This window comes from Pithys albifrons, chromosome 12 (genome assembly GCF_047495875.1).
Source record: "Pithys albifrons albifrons isolate INPA30051 chromosome 12, PitAlb_v1, whole genome shotgun sequence".
Classification (NCBI taxonomy): domain Eukaryota; kingdom Metazoa; phylum Chordata; class Aves; order Passeriformes; family Thamnophilidae; genus Pithys; species Pithys albifrons.
In genome coordinates this window covers 17,296,261-17,313,207 of record NC_092469.1, presented here as the reverse complement: position 1 = coordinate 17,313,207, position 16,947 = coordinate 17,296,261, and the positions used below count along the sequence as shown (strand labels likewise).

The 16,947-nt window shown below is 43.9% G+C and overlaps 1 protein-coding gene across 1 annotated transcript in view; it reads right to left on the bottom strand.

Annotated features, from left to right (window-relative positions):
• Nucleotides 1–2,708: 2,708 nt before the first annotated feature.
• The window catches only part of GAN (gigaxonin), a 40,995-nt gene continuing 26,756 nt past the window's right edge, over nt 2,709–16,947 (bottom strand). Inside the window, exon 11 of the mRNA XM_071567850.1 lies at nt 2,709–16,566. Coding sequence (XP_071423951.1) covers nt 16,385–16,566 — 182 coding nt within the window. The 3' untranslated portion in view covers nt 2,709–16,384. The remainder of the gene's footprint in view (nt 16,567–16,947) is intronic.

Genomic DNA, 16,947 nt, shown 5'->3' with positions numbered 1-16,947 from the left:
ATCCAGACTCCTCTCGAGAAGAGCCCCCAAGCCAAAAAGCAGCTCACAATCACAGGCACCTGATCTGCTGCTTGTTCCAGAGCCAGTAGGGTGGGGTACCACGAGGGGAATCTGCTTTCCTCTTCAACACAGAAAACATCAAAGTTCTCCTGAAAAATTAAAAGCTTCTGGACAGGCTCTTGGTGTATTGTAAAAAGCAAAACAGACTCGTTTCAAAGCACTCTTTCCAAAGGTCTTTCCTGAACGTACATCACATGCAATGGAAAAACACTGCATGCCTGGCATTTAATATTTTTCACCTGTGACCCAGGATTGATGTCTGTGTAACTCCCTGATTTAATCCAATGACATGTCTCAGCAAGAAATAAAAAAACCTTTGAAAGTTTGAAAAGGAATTGGAAAAAAATAAAGTCACGCTCAACATTTCCCCTTCCCTGGAGAGATAGGAGGGCTGCTTGCCCTTTCCTGATGATAAGCGTATCCTGGTGGTTAAAAATACATTTTGCTCTTACCGTAAATTCCCCATTAGCCAACTCCTTCAGCCCAGCCCACAGTGTTGGGGTTCAAGATTCCTCAGAGGCCACATGTGACAGCTTGGCCCGTGCGTGTCCAAATGCGCTGGAGAAGAAGCAAAAGCAACAGCTCTGATCCTGCTGCCATTGGCTTCACCTGGAGCAGCACAGCCTGGGGAGTGGCAGCTCAAATACTTACACCTTTATCAAGACCCCATGGACTCCTCGTTAGTTTTTGTCTCTGACTTTACAGCTGCTCCCAGACAAAAAGCAATGGGTTGCATTGAATTCTGAACAGCAATTTATTCTTCAGGTATTTTGGCTGTTTCCAGTGATCACTGTGCAAAAGGCTGACTTAATAACATGGAGCTTAGTGAACAGCAAGGCTTAATTTGAGATTAATTTGGCCAGGAGCCAATTACCTGCTCTGCAAAGCTTCTCATCCTTTTCACATCACCTTCTCTGTCTTCTTCACCTGGAAAACACAGCCTGCTGAAATCTGGTTCCAAGACTTGGGCTGTGCAAAGGATACAGATGCCACCTCTTACCAAGGAGGCACCAGCCCTGGGAAGAGCCTGGCTCAGCAAAGCTGAGGCTGCTCACACACCCAGATGCCTCCACAGCAGCTCCAACCTGCAGAGAGCCTTTGTGCCAACTGCATGCCTCTCCTAGCACATTCCTGCCAGGAGAAAGCTGTGGGATGCTCTTCTCTCAGGATGTGACTCCCTGTGGCACAGGCATCACCAGAGTCACAAGTCTGGTCGTGTAAACTCAAACTTGCCTTCTTGGCAAGTACCTTGCATTTAAGGAGGCACAGGGAGGCCTTGCTGCCAAGCATTGAAAGCCTCAACTGAAAATCCTGTTTAAGGAACCATTCGTGGATTTTTCCAGCAATGCTTTAGAAAAAAATCAAGGGGGTAAAAAGAGGCAGAAATGGAAACTGGTTCAAAAGTTTTATCTCCTCTGTGGATAAAAGGTAAAGGAAAGCAGGCAGCAGCCCTCTTCCCTTTCTGTTGGGATTCCAGGCTGTGGAATAAAGATAAATCCAAGTTCCTCCTTCTGTCTTTATTTCCAAGAGTCAGTAAGACAGGGGAGATATGGCAGAGCCCGTCTGCACAGCCATAACCATGGGAACACCAGCAACAAGGGTAAATCAACACAAGATTCCCTATCATCAGTCTGTGTTTACTCTGGAGGCCTCGGGCTCCCTGCACCAACCTGCCTGGCACTTCAGAACTTGGTATGGCTGTGAAAGTAAGAAAGAAAAGGGGTTTTGGAGCAAATACTCATTTTTCTGTCCTAGTATCCACTATCTCTTTTAGAACACATTTACAGCACCTGATTCAGCTTTGAAGCTGTGCTGTTGTCTTCCCCCTTCACTCCCCTTACCCAAATCTCAGCTTTTCCTTGACTCCCACCTCACATTTGGCCTTGCCTCAATGTCCTTTTGTTTAAGGAAAGGTAGTCAGAGCTTGAGGTACTTTCCTGAAGATCAAACCTGTGCTTCAGCTCCTTGATCCCAGTGGAGGCAGCCCCAGCAGGGGCAGGGCTGGCACATCACAGAAGGGAGCAGCCACAAAGAATATTGCTCCACTGGATTGCAGCTGCTTGGCAACTTAAAATCATGCAGGTCCCTGAATTTGCAGGGGTTACATCTGCACACCATGGACCAACAGAGGGTTGGAATACCAGGCAGCCCTGGAAGGAGCTGTTTGTACCCGCCCTTGGGAGCAGTTACACCCCACCTATTTTTCTCCTCTGCTTTGAAAGGTCACATGGAAACAGCAGCATTTGTGAAGGGGACGAGTGAAGGTGACTGCTGGGGAGAATGGAGAGCTTGAGACAACCATGAGAGCTTTTCCAGGTGAGCAGAAGCTCCTTCCCACTGGCATCTCTCCCAGAGAGGCCACCACCAGCATCCCCAGCCCAGCACTCACTGCCTGGACAGAGCTGGGCAGGGACTGCTCATTTCCTTAGCCCTTCCTCCTCATTTATTTCCTTTGGGTTTTCCCCTTTGATTAAACTTCTGGCATGTAGGAATGTTTAATAATAAAACAGATAACTCATGGGAGATGATATTTATAAAGTCTACTGCTCTTTTTTTTCTCTCTTCACTTTTCCTAAGACCTTGAGACAAAATCTTGAACTACATTCTTCCTTTTAAAATACAAAGAAAAGGCAGAAGGAGCAGTTAACAAGTTTTCAAACAATCAATGTTTTATTTGGTTAATTTATTAAACACCTTTAAGACAATTAATTTTGGTCTGTACCCTTCTATAAAATTATTCAAGTTCTGAGCAAACCTCCAATACATAAAGCAAAGTTACTTTTACCATACGCAAATTTCAGATCAAAATACAACACTCTGTTTTCTTACATTTATAAAACCCGATCAAATACAAACAACATTAAAAAAGATAAAACACTTTCACTGATCCTTGGTACAATATTACAGCACAATTTGCACAGTGGCAACTAAGTCCTCAAAGCACAAGTCAAATACTTTAGAAAGGAAACCTCCCTTTAGTCACCCAACTGAACACGTAAACAAAGCGAGTGCTACTAAATCCAGGAAAATTCCTGTGTCCCTTTTCGTACTGTGTGAGCCACAAAGCAATTCTGCAAGGGAGGTTACTGGGGAGTAACCCAACAGCTTTCCTGCCTTGCTGTTCCCATTTTTTGTGCAACTACTCCATGAAAATAAATGGATGGAGGTGGACCAGACTCTGCATTGGGCGATTTATGGCAACTAAAGTAAACCAAGAAAATGTGTGTTTTTCTAAAAACAGATCATGAAACTATTAAAAAAACCAATGCCAAATTATCTGTGGGTACAACTGGAGTAACTGCCTTTTGCTTCACCTTCAAGACATCTAATGTAGACACAGAGTGTTTTCAATTGTTGAGTTTGTTCAATTGCAAAGCCCAGTGTTTCAGCAATGGGTCAAAGTGCCATTAGAATTGCACATTTTTCTATGCTGTAGCATGCAGGGATTGTTTGGTGCTACACCTGAAAGCCTGCACTTACACTAACCTAGGAACAATGTGAAACAGAAACAGAAGCTGAAAATACTAACATCAAATGGTAAACCTGAAGTGTCAGTTGACAGACATTCCCGGGAAGGTTCTGCTTAGCAAACCTTGCAGCAACACCTCGAGAAGAGAAAGTAAAACCAGAGCAATGACAGCAGGGTCTGATGTACCCCCTCGGGTCATGCTTTGCACAGGCAGCCAGGGCAGCTGCACCAACCACAGAGCAACTAAAGGGTCTCTTTGCCTGCAGTTCTGCAACCCCTTCACTTCCCCCCACCCTCAAACCACTGATTTTACTTATAATTCACCTGTAATTTCGATTATTTAATCTCAGCTAATGTGAAAATTTGTATGTAACTAAATGGAAAAACACATTAATGGTTCTAACTTTCCTCTCCTCCCTCCCCAAACTCTTGTCAAACCCATGAGGATACACTCCAAAACTTTCCCACACCTGTTAACGTTCATATAATCCCAACAGAAAGAAGGAGAACTGCAAACTGCACAAACAGCACATAGTTAAATAATGCTCAAGTGTAAACAATACAGGATGGAAACAATCCTAGTGAGGTACAGCAAAACCTTAATTTCCTAATTTAGTATTTTAAGTGCAATTGAAACCCCACATTCCACCCTTCTCTGAGCAGATCTCTCCACAATTAGGCTGCACTACGAGGCTTAGCCCCTTAAAGCTACATACCCATGCTATAACTCATTGTATTGACTTAATGCAAACATTTGTGGGGGAAAATTAATTTACAGGGTTAATTAAAATCTCTGTAGTATTCAAAAGGAATGATAGTAAAGGGATCAACCATGAAAATGTGTTAATTCATGTTTTTAAAAAGATTTCCAATAAGTCTAACACAAAACAGCAAGTATATTTTGAAAAATGCATAGAAACCCTGTCAATACAAAAATCCCCACTAAAATTACACAACTAAGCAATTTTAATCTAAATATTTTATGTGCTTTTCCTATAAAGGCCACTTTGACATACAAATACAAAAAAATTTACATTTTTCCCCAAAATAAATTATTTGTTCCTCAATTAAAAATACTGAAATATGGAAGCATAGCAACCCTCTTTCCTGCCAGCTGCTCATCTGCAGCAGCTATTCCCAAAGAGGAAAATCTCCAAATATTTTCAATTACCAAAAGAAATAAGAAATGGCTTCAGCCTGTGTTCTGCCCAGCACTAGGAAAAACCTGGGAGGAGGAATGGACAGGCTGAACCCCTCACACTGTGTGTGCTGGGGAGGGAATGGACACAGACATCTGCAGGGAGAGCTTTCCTGTTTGCCTCCCAGGTTATGCACCGAAATCCCTTTTTGGGATCAGGAAAAGAAATCAGGGTTAATCTGAACTAAAGCAAGGCAAAACAGTAAAGGGAGTTAGGAGGGAGCAGCAGTATGAGGTGCAGTGATGGGTGGGTTAAGTGATGGAGGATGATGTGAAGGTGAGAAGACACAATCACCTGGCAGATCAAAGCTCCTCAGGGGACTCAGGATCGGGGAAAACAGCGTTCCCATTTTACTAGCACTGAACAGGCAGGAGAAGAGGAACACAAGGAACAAATTTCACTGGAAAAACAAAGCAATGGGAGAACAAAAAACCTTTACCAGCAGTGCTGACCACATGGGCATTTATCCCTGAATTGCCACGGAAGCAGCAAAATCAAAGCCACACACAGAGACGTGGTGGAAATGAAAATGTAGTTGAAACGTCACAGGGATTCTTTGCTGAAAGGACCAGACCCACAACGACACAGGAACATAAAAACAAGACAACACCAACCCAGAGGGGCACAAGAAACCCCAAATGCCTGAATGCTCCAGAGCTGAGACAGGCAAGTGTTGTGAAGTGGCCCCAACTCACTCCAGCGGGTAAAGCTGCACTGGTGGGTTCACAGGACAAGCTCCAAAGGACAACACGAGACGACAGGAGGGACACACTTGGACAGCACATCATTCCAGGTCAAACACCCACCAAACAGACCCAGATAAACTGCTGGGCGAGGTGAGGGGGCAGGAGGAACACCAGTGATCCAGATGGGTTTGGATACAAGATTTTTGGGCAGCCATTGAGTACAAGTTCTCCTAACCTTGGACCAAGGACTGGATTTGGAAGGACACGGGAGCTGCACATCTTCTGTATCACAAGGAATTCAGCTCTCTGGTGTGCTATATTGCATAGTTTCATTGGGCCAAAGAGCATTTACGTCTTATTTTTCCCTGTTTGTAACAGAAGTAACTCAACACACTCAGATCAGAGCATTCCAAACCCTGGCCCCGAGTGATTCATCAATTCACTTCTAAAGCAACACATGAAGATTTTGGGGTGGACACATAAATAAAGGCAAAAACTTCATTCCCACACAAAGCACAGAAAGACCCACGGAACATGGACACACACGAAGAGCCTGTAAGAGTAAAGACATCTGTAACACAGAAGTCCAAGCATGACAGCAGGATGATGGGAATAACCCTTGCTGTCAAGCTGCACGCCAGCAATGGTGAACAAGACCAGGTGAGTGTTTTCACCACACCACACCGACGTATTTTTGTAGGAAAAGCGTCAATATATTCTGACAATATCCTTGTACTTATCAAGATCTTACATTTGACAGAATGGTGAACCTCTGTGAGAGTGGCAGCAATGTGGCACCACATTGCAACACCCTCCTATACTTGGTTCATGGAATACAGGTATCATAATTGGATTAGTCAATGTAGGTATTTCATTCTCTTATGCTAAGACAAAGTATTTGTACCATTCAAAGTCAGATTAAGTTTATTAGTCATCATTCAGATAATATGTATTTATATTCTTTAGCCCAATCCTACAAGATTCATGGTACTCAATAAACATGGTTTACAGAGGGAAAACTCTGAAGGTAGAGCATCTAACTTGAACAAATTTTGCTTTTTCCCTTTGAAAGCAAAATGAGAACAAGATCAGCTTGTCAGGCTCCACTTCAGATTATGAAGTAGTGCCCATACAAACTGGGATGCAGTTCCACACCTGTGGTTTCTCAGGAAAAAAAAAAGTGGAGAGGAAAACCAGGGAGCTGGGAGCTCCCCAGTTATTCAGGCCAACACCTGTGGTCCCAGCCTGCAGACATAGTTCCAGAGACCCCAATATTTTCAGATTTAAATACAAGCAATGCAAAATATTGAATCTCCTATAACACTCAGCCCATAAACCTTTGTATCTCACCCCTGTGTATGGGACAGGGTGGATTCATCCTTATCTGTGTTGTCAGAGTGCAGCTGCAAAGCTCAGACTCTGCACAAGCCTGGCAAAGAATGATGTTGCTCTTCGGCCTTCCCTAAAATGAGAGAATCAAAGATTTGCAAGCTCATCTGGGCTCTCCTTGGGCCCTCATTCACCAGTTGTTTTTCAGACAGCACTGCAGATAGCACAGGTACTGCTCATGAGGCCACCAGCCTGTGGCTCCTGGACAGCCTGGATGAGTTTGGATGGTCCAGAGGGCAGCACCCATCTCCTGAAGGAGGAGGAGGAGGAGGAGAAGGCAGTCTCTGGACTCTTCTCAAAGGCTAAAGGACTCTCAGATTAACAAGACTGAGAAATGCTACAGTGCTGTGACTGCGAAGCCTACGAAGGCAATAACCTGCTGTCTGGAGGTGGGACAGGTTCAAACATCAACTCTTGATCCCTTCTGCTGGTTCAGAAAGGGCAGCAGTAGGACTTACATTCTCCACAGAATGAGAAACTTGTAGCAGGTACCAAATCCCTAAACCAAACTGATGACACAGATTAAATAAAGACAGCACAATAAAGACAACAAAAAAGTTCCTACATAGGACTAAAATTCAGCTCTCTACTGCATGGCTTGTGTCTACAAGAGCCTCAAACCTACTAAGCTGATGTCACAGCAACCCAAACCCACGGGGGGCTGAGCAGGTGAGGTCTGAGTCAAACCAAACACCTGGATCAATGTCCCAGTGCTGTGACAGCCACCCTGGTCAGCGTGTCCCAGACACAGCGCCAGGTCCTGGGACTGAGCCCAGGAACATTAATATTTACAGAATAGCCACCATGATGCCAATGGAAGGCTCTGGAATTAGCAGCTAATTGGTACAGTCTGCAGAGGCATGAATAGCTCCTTGTTTTGTCCCTATTTGTGCATGGCCAGTAGAATGTTTGCTACATTGAATTCAAAGTCAGTATGAGCTGCTCTTTAGAATTTTAGAGGAAAACATTCCCCGTGAAGCATTTCTTGGTTTTGCCTCTACAGAGAAAGCAAAAAGGCAGCATTTTCCCATTACATTTTGTATTATTAAGGCCTCTGACAGTTCAGGAGCCATCTTTATGAAAAGGGATGTTTTTTAAAAACCAGACTGAACACTCAAAATAAAAACCCCAGAGAATAAACACGAGCTGATTATCAGCTTATATCGGTACTTTAAGAAGTCAAGCACAGTGCAAGGAATTCAAAACTATGTCAAAATAGCACCTTTAAAAGCAGAAGAAAATACACTTCTTCAAACTAAGCAAAATCCCACACACTTGGAGATCCCAGAGAAATGGGCAATTAGGTAAGTTCAGGTACAGAAGGTGGGTATTGATTTTTGACAGCTTTTCCTCTGTGAGTAAATGGGGAACTGCACAGAAAAACAGCCAATTAGACATTACAGAAGAATCAGTGAATCTCTCTACTGAGACAATGAATGACAGGCAAGACAGTGCAGAGTAGAGGCAGAGAGAAAACTATCTGATCTGTCCTTAAAGAGCAGAGACTTCGATTTTTTAAACAGATTTTTTCCTATTTAGAAATCATCAGGACAGTCTTTCAATTGCTACTCTCATTTCAAAGTATAATAGTCACTTTCAAGTAATGTAAATTTTTATTTACTTTTTACAGCAGCTGCAGGTCAACCTTGGTCTTTTTGTACAGAAACATTAATTTAAAATGAAATTAAAGTAAACTGTCCTTGGGCAATGGCACCATTCTGTCCTACTTCTTGTCTGCTTTTAGTTTTTTTTTATTGAAGGACAAAATGCAACAAAACTAAACAAAACAAAGATTTGACAAAGTGCAAAGAAAAAAAATGAGGTAGCTGGGAATAGGGGCTTTTCCCCCTGGAAAGGTGGCAGAATTCCAGCCACAGTGACACACACAGGACTGGGCTACACCTGCTCTGCCAGCAGGTTTGCTTACAGGTGTTCAGGTGAGCTCGCACCTGCTGGGACCAGCATTACAAGCCCCATGGAAAGTGGTTTCAGCGTGTGCCAAGCACTGTGCCCACCCCCAGAGCAGTTAAAGGGTGCAGGGATGTGCAAAAAGGGAGCAGGTTTGTGTGGCCACAGGAGGTGCGACCGCAGTGACCATTGGCACGAGCTGTGCACTCAGGAGGGGATTTGGGGTGGGAGTGAAAGCAAAGACCTGTCAGTGAGAGCGGAGACAGAAACCTGAGGCAGCACCGGGCAGGGCAGTGCCCAGGAGTGCCCAGGAGCTGGCAGGATGACAGGGCTCTGGGTCCCTCCTCAGCCAGCCCTGCCCCTCTGCAGCTGCTCCCAAACACCGAGGGCAGTAAGTGGGGGCAATTACAAGAGTTGTGGGCCACAAGCAGCTTCCTGCTGTGATCCTCACAGCAAGGCAGGGGCAATATAAGGAGAATCTTGTTTTACTGACACCTCTCCTCCCGACCCGAGCACTGCAAAGCACCTTCCAGGAGGCCCCCAGGACACACATCGCTGTTTACAGCCACTAAACTAAGACACAACAGAACACTCACCATACACTGCAAAATGCAGTCTTCAGACCCTCAAATACAAAACTGTTTCAATTACAAAAAGGAATTTTCATTTACTTATTTAGGTTTTAGAAGTCAGGGAGAAAAAAAAGTGCTTAGAAGTGACTTAGCAGCTGTTTCCCGAAGCAAACAAAAGCTAGAACAGATCCTGTGTACTCTGAGCAATCCAGAAGGGTCCTTTGGACTAGTTTAAGACCAGTGCTGAAAGAGTCTGAAAGTATTTCTTAAGAGGGCACTCTCTGGCTTCCCTTCAGAAAAAAACTTTAAAAAGAGCTTTACAGAATGTCAGCTCTGTTCAACTTGACCACCTTGGCAGATACCCCAGTGTGCTGCTCTATGCACTCTAATAAATAAACAGACTTTACTTTTAATTTAAGAGTTAAAACCAGAGAAACAAGTGACAAGGATGATAATACTTTCCTGATGTCACATGTAAATTGATAAAGCAGAGTAACAAACCCTGAAGCTTTAGCATGTGAGGTCATTCAGGAGTGAACCTCAAGCCCAGCCAGGGATCTGGTTTTCAAAGCACTGACTATTGCAGACTGAAAGTCAGACTTTCCAAAGTGACTCTTGCTTTCATCACGGGCAAAATTGTTCTACAGGGTTTGTTTTTTCTGTTCTGAAGTTGTCAGAGGTGGCAGCACACCGAGAGAATGCACAGAAATTGCTCTGGTGAAGCAGCCCATTGCCCAACCTGTGACAGAGGGTCTGTCAGGCTCCCACTGGGGCTGGACCTACAGATGAAACAAACCTGCCCTTGACAAAAACTGAGGCTATTTTAGCATTAACTGAAAAGGAGGAAAGGCAAATATAAAAACTAAATCAAGGGCATTAGTTGGTGATTCAAAAGCACCCCGTGTTTTAAAAAACCTGCATTTTCTTGTTTTATCAATAAAAATAATTACATTGGCGATCCTCCTTTCTATCCTATTATTGTAATCAGATCCATCAGCTTTTACCAGGGTTCAGAACAGCCTCATTTCATTATGCAAATTCAAGGGCACAGGTAGGCAGTGGCATTGAGCAGCTTTGTGTGCTGGTGTGCCCTGGCAGGTGTTCTCTGCTCACAGCAAGCCCTGCAAAAGCACTGGGTATGCAACAGGATGTAGCCTTTGCCATCTTCCAGCTCACTTTTCAATATATTTCAATGGATTGTTTCAAATAACCTTCACATATTCTTCTAAACAAATCCTTTATGTATTTCAAATGTTTTTATAACTAAGAAGGAGGTACCTACAATAAGTTATTTTAAAAAATATCTAAGATTTTGTATCACCAACAAATTTACATCATCACCTGTTGGTAGAAGTTCATAGTTTAATCCTCCTATTACCTTTAATCCTTTTTAGCAAGTGTTCATGAAGTTGGGCACTTTGCATGGCTTTAGTCTATGTTTTTAGATTACCTGTTAATCAAAATTTTGAGAGAATTGATTGCTGGACTACAACAGCAGTCAGACTGCAGAGCCATGCTGGGCATGGCTGATCAGAGATGTCATCTTAAACCCTGGCTGCAATCCTTCCTGCAGCAAGGAATTTCACAGGAAAAAACCCCACCCCAAAACCCACAGGGATGATGGAGAGCAGGTGCCCTACTTAGCAATGAGCATGTGGATGTGACCCCTACAGAAACGAGAGGAGCTTCCCCCAAACCTCACTGCCTTCACCTTTTCCTGAGTCACCTTCCCAATCCCAAGGGATCAGACTGACCTCTGTGCTGTCCCTTCTCAAGTGGTGTGCCACAGAAACACAGAACCTGCACACACAGCTCCCAGCTCCGAGAAAAAACCAGGAAGAGCAACAGAAAATGGCAAATGTCAAAGGGCTGCAGCAGTGACGAGCGAAACGCAGACCTGCACTTGTTCCTGAATGGGAAAAGGAAGCACTCCCAGGCAGATGGAAATAGCAGCTTCTACAAACACGGATGTCACTAACACCCCTCCCACCCACCTGAAGGAGCTGTTTAAGTACTCCAGAGAGCTCAGAGAACACAACCCCCAAATCCTCAATGCTAAATTAGAGGCAGGAGGGATCTATACTCTAAATGAATATCACTCCTTTGAAAGCATCGCTGTGAGTGGCACCAAACCAGACCTCGGTCACAGTCCTCAGTCTGTCTGTGTCCCCAGGCACAGTCACATGTCCCAAGACACTGCAGGTTGAGTAATGCAAACAAACTGCATTTCATTTAACTAGTTATAACTTTAAATACTAAAACTTGTCAGCTGCCATTTTTAATATACTTGCATGGCACCAGTGCTCTAATAAAGAGCAAAGTGTGCATGTCCATCACATGGAGTGATATTCAAGGCAGCTGTGAAGAGTAACACAAACCTGCAGAACAGTAAAAAAAAAAAAGTAAAAATTTACAGTGTTTTCAATAGGATTAAAAAAAAAAAGAACCACTGCTCTTTTTTGGAACACAGTGAATTTTCAGCATCTCTGTATTTTAGTAGAACAGCTAAATTATTGTTATTCACAGAGGAACTCAAAAGTTTGGCACTTGTATCAGCTTGCATTTGTTATTGCATCCTCCACTTTGCATGGCACATGCACATTGGCAGAGCCCATGCAGGCTGTACAGCCACAGTATTTACGGAACAATCAGAGGAACTGCTGTGAAAACACGGGAAAACATCCCTAACCCCCTCCTGTCTGTACTTGTGCATTTATTGAGTCATGCAGGCACAAGAAATATTGCAAAGAAATGAAGCTGCCTGGTGTGTTCTGGAAGGGGAGTTTGTAAACCAGGCGGTTCAGCAGATTTGATAAAACTCTCTTATTTTCATCCCGAGCTCTGCTCAGAGGGCAGGCTGAGTGCCAGGCACGTGCTGTGCAGTCACAGCACCAGGGACACAGCCTGCCCACAGCTATCACGGAGCTGAGTTTGTACATTTGCTGTTTTCAGATTCACCACCATCCTGCTGTGTAATCTCACACTAACTCGCCTGCAGTTTACAATGAGGTACCCCCAAAGCTGTGGACAGTCCCTCGACCAGGAGCAGCTGGGTTGATCCAGCATTTTCACAATAACTAAGACTTAAGGACAAGCTGATAAAATATTTGAGGACAGGCAGACCTTGCTGTGGTACAGCAAAAGAGAAGGCTCTTCAGGATGCCTCTTCTTCAGGCTGTAAAAAGCAGAAAGAATTTGAAACCCAGTCCTGGCTCTTTAGGAATATGAACATCTCACAAGGCCAGGTGTGTGCCTCCCTCAGAAACCCCAGGGATTTACTTTCTGAGAGCACCAGCACTGACACCTTTCCTTCTGCAACCCTCTGCTGTACAGAGCAGCCATGAGATCACAGATGTAAAACAAGCACAGCTGACACTGTTGTGTGCTTACAGTAGTGTATCTTTTTTCCCCCCCAACTTGTACACTCAAAACTGTTTTTGATTTTACCCTAAAATAAGCAATTCCAAAGTTTTTCCAAAAATTACCTGTGGTACATGAAAAAATAGAAGGGGAATTTTTTTGGGGGGAAATTGTGGTAAGAGATGGAGTGAGGGAAGAAAAAGCCACCTCTCTTCCCACCTTTCACAACTCCTACCCTGTATTTGGTGATCTTCTGATGACAGCGGCTGGGGCTTGTCCAGTTCCTCAGCAGGGGAAGGAAAAAGGACACACAGGCCCAGCCCAAGTTCCTCAAGCTCCAGGTGGCCCAGCCAGTCCTCCTTTGGGATTGTGCTGAGCTGGACACAAGATGCACCCAAGGACCCAGCTCTGGTCCAAGGTGTGCTGGGCACTGAGTCAGTGGCACTTTTCAGAAACACAAGTGTTGGTCTAAAAACATCAGCATTTCAATGCTGTGATGAACTCTCAGCCCCAGGGAAGGTGCTTAAAGCCTGGTGGTGAAGCCAGTCAGACTGCAGGGATAGTAGGCCAGCAAAAACATTCACAAAGTCACCTGTGGAGGACTTGGCTGGACGTGAGAGCTGATTCATGAGCTGGAAGGAATTAAGGCCACTGTGCCAAACTTAAACAAGTTTCTAAACTGCCAAACCACCTTAACCCCCCTGACTGCACCTCAGAAAATTCCTGAGTTGTTTCCTGTGTGGTTCAGCCATTATATGTAGGGGTACACAGCACCAGGGGTGCAGGGACAGCTGGGGGATGGCATTTACCAGGGAACCCACTTCAATCTGTGCCTGTTCGCACACTCAACACACTCAGGAAACTGGTGACCTCCCTCTACTCAGCACCTCTGGAATCATAGCCTCCCTCCCCTACTGAAGTCAACCATCTCTTCTGGAAAGAGAAAGGAAAGTCAGAGGTCAGCTCTGTTTCTTGTCTCCTGCACCATCCCCAGGACAATCCCTGGGGAAAGGGGAGCCCTGGCTTCAAAGCCTTGCTCCAGATGTAAAGGGATATCAAACCTGGTTATTGCACATCCCAAGAGATGCACCCGCAGGACAGACAGACACAAGTCAGACCCCAAAAGATGCATCGCTTCCCTCCTACACACACAGGGCCTACAACAGCTCCTGGATCAGCCCCACAGACAACACAGATGGGGAGTGATCCCCATTCACTAAAGCAAGACCAAGAAGACAGTTCTGAGATCTCAGGAGTGCTTAAATGTTCAGACTGAGCATGAACCCAAAACTCCAGAGCACTTGGTCCCTGCAGACTTGGCCCCTGGCTGTGCAGAATGTGACACCAGCACGTGTGCTAAGAAATTCAGTTTGTAACTGGTTCAGGTGAAGAGGCTTAAACTTCTTGGTCAAATCTCACCACGTGCATTCGCAACACGCTCCAATCACAAGAGATTTGTTTGATTTATGTTAAAAAAAAAAGGTAAGGACACCTACTGTTAATCCTACTTTAAGTGTAAACATTCGGTTCAGTAACTTTAACTGCAAAACACTGCTTGAGGACAGAAGATTGGGATTTATTATGTGCATTTATCACTTACTTTTCTGGATGCTGAATGCCCTTAGGGGTACTGGGGAGCTACAGGGACTCGGGAGATAGCAGCCTGCAATATTCTGAATGGCATTTTCCAAAGTTTTCCAAGCCACTTAGAAAACTGAGCTCAAAAGTGAAAGAGATACTTAGGAACATTCATCACTTTTGAATCTGGGATCTTGGCACTTTGTCTGAGACAAAAAAATTGATCCATGAAAGATTTTTCAAAAAAGGGAACTAACAGCACTTGATTTATTTCACAAGACAGCCAAGGATGGAAATAGTGGTTCACATTTCTCTAGTAGAGCATTATATATAAATTTAAAATCTAAAGACATATATATACACACCAAGTTTACTGCAATGCATAAATATATAAACTTTTTAATATGTCAACCAATATAGGTCAGAAAATTGATGTATATAGTTCAAGTTTTGCAGCACTTCAGCATTGTAAAAAATAAAAAAAAAATAAATAATGGTCAATGGATTGGCTGCTGCCCTTTTCTTTTCCCTCCCACACTTTTGCTCAGAAATCAGAATAATTCCAACCACACATCAGTGCTATGGAAGGACCGAGCAGAAGTTTCAGAATGTCTCTTCAAGGACTATTTAGTGAAAGATCACTATTTTGTAGGAGTTTGGGATTGTAGTTCAGCACATCTAATAAAGACGACAGAGGTTTACCCTAACACAGCTGAGGGCAGAGGTTGGCTTGTCTGAGGTCCATAAAGGTGCAGAGTGAAAAGTCTTGTATGTAGTTATAATACTGGTTGTACAAAAATCTCTTTTTCTGAAGGGCAGGAGGTCTTATTTCTACTTTCCATCTCTCGCATTTTATTCCTTTTAAATAAATACAGGTCACGTCCCACCCATCACAACAACAATGAAATCAAAAACTGAGGTAAAAGTGTTCTACCAGCTGACCTTGACTACGAGCAGAAGTCAGTTAAATATCGCTACTGATGTGAACGAGGCTTGGGAAGGGAAAAACTGCAAGATACCAAGTTCTCCACTATAACCATGCCATAAACCCAGCCTGCAAAGTCAGACAGCAATAAACCAGACTGTACTTTAGCATGGAAATCATTAGTAAACAAACTTTTGATCCCAATTTAAAGGCGCTGTACAAATGTTCCTGAACTCTTAGTCCAAAAATCGGGTTTTCTGCAAAAGAAATATATCCTTGTCATATTTCACCTTTGTTCTAAGAGAGTCAAAACACACCTTTCTACAATCCTCAGGCTTAAAAGCCATTGCTAGTTTGATCTGAAGTAAAAAAGGAACACAACCTATTTGTTTTTTTTGCTTTTACCAAAAGCAGCAATCACCTCTAACCGTCCCAAACACCTCTTCCCTTTTCACTTCAAGGGAACAGCCACCAAAGCCCACCCAGAAGCACAGGCCACCCACCTGCAGACCAGTTCATCAGGCTATTCAAATGACAGTGTAGAAAAAACAGTTTACTTCTCTGTAATGTACTGCATCCATTTCAGATTAGTCCGTTTTAAATATATTAAAAGTATTTGTAGGAATGAAACCATTGCAAATGAATGAAAAACCGTATGTACACACCTCCACCACTTTTAGGCACAGACCTTGTCTTTTTGAGGAAGGACTAGAAATAAAAGGTGCACCGACCAACATCTCCTATGGCATCAGGCTCCAGCAGCAGTCTTGGCAGCTCACCAGGGAGGTTGGTTATTGTACAGCTTCTGTGTGGTACAGCTATCCAGTTCCAGATAGCACATTTATTCATACCAGTTCTCCTCAGGGGAAATGCACCTGAAATCCGTTTTGCTTTTCAATAAGCTTCACCAAAGGAAACCAAATCCCACAGTTCCAGACACAAAAAACCCTTCTTCAATAACATGGTTTAAACTCCAAATGGTTACGACTGAAGGTGTTTCCTCGATCTCCCCTTTTATTTTCCCCCTCTCCTCTTTTTAATGTATACTTAAGTTATTTGTTCCCAAACAAGAACTGAGACTCAAGCTTTTTAAGCATTTAAAACAAAAACAGTTACCATACCAAAGCACAGCATACAGTGTAAGTTTCAGCTGGAATTTCTCAGCTTTTCCTTTATATAGAGCTAGATTATGGTGGACTGTGCAGAGCTGTTCCAGGCTCCTCCCTGCCGGCGGCGGCTCACGGGGAAGGGACTCGGATGCGGAACAGGCCCTGCTGGAGCTGCAGCCGGAAGAGTTTGCAATTGGCGATGCGCAGGGCGGCGCAGCCGGTGCGCCGCAGGTCCGACGGGAACAGCGGCTTCGTGCGCTGCCACGTGCCCGTGCTCCTCTTGAACTCTCGGACATAGTCATAGTTTGTGCCTAAGGTCACAAAAAACCAGGATGAAATGCCTAAAATATACTGTGGGTGCCACCACCTTCAACCTCTGGTAATGCAAGGATGTGAACGAGCACGCACAGGAATATACACTGAGATTAGCTCAGTTGGTTAAAAACTTGGTTGTAATAATGCCAAGGTCATGAGTTCAATCCCCTGTGTGGGCCATTGACTTAAGAGTTGGACTCGATAATCCTTGTGGGTTTCTTCCAACTCAGAATAGTCTGTGATTCTGATTTTGTGATATGAATCGGTTCCTGGATGGGTGGGTGAGATTATTGTGAAAAGGGAACTATTATGGCATTTCTGGTCTACCTAAACCCACCATGTTTGGAATTTTCCTCATTTACGCTTTATAGAAAGCC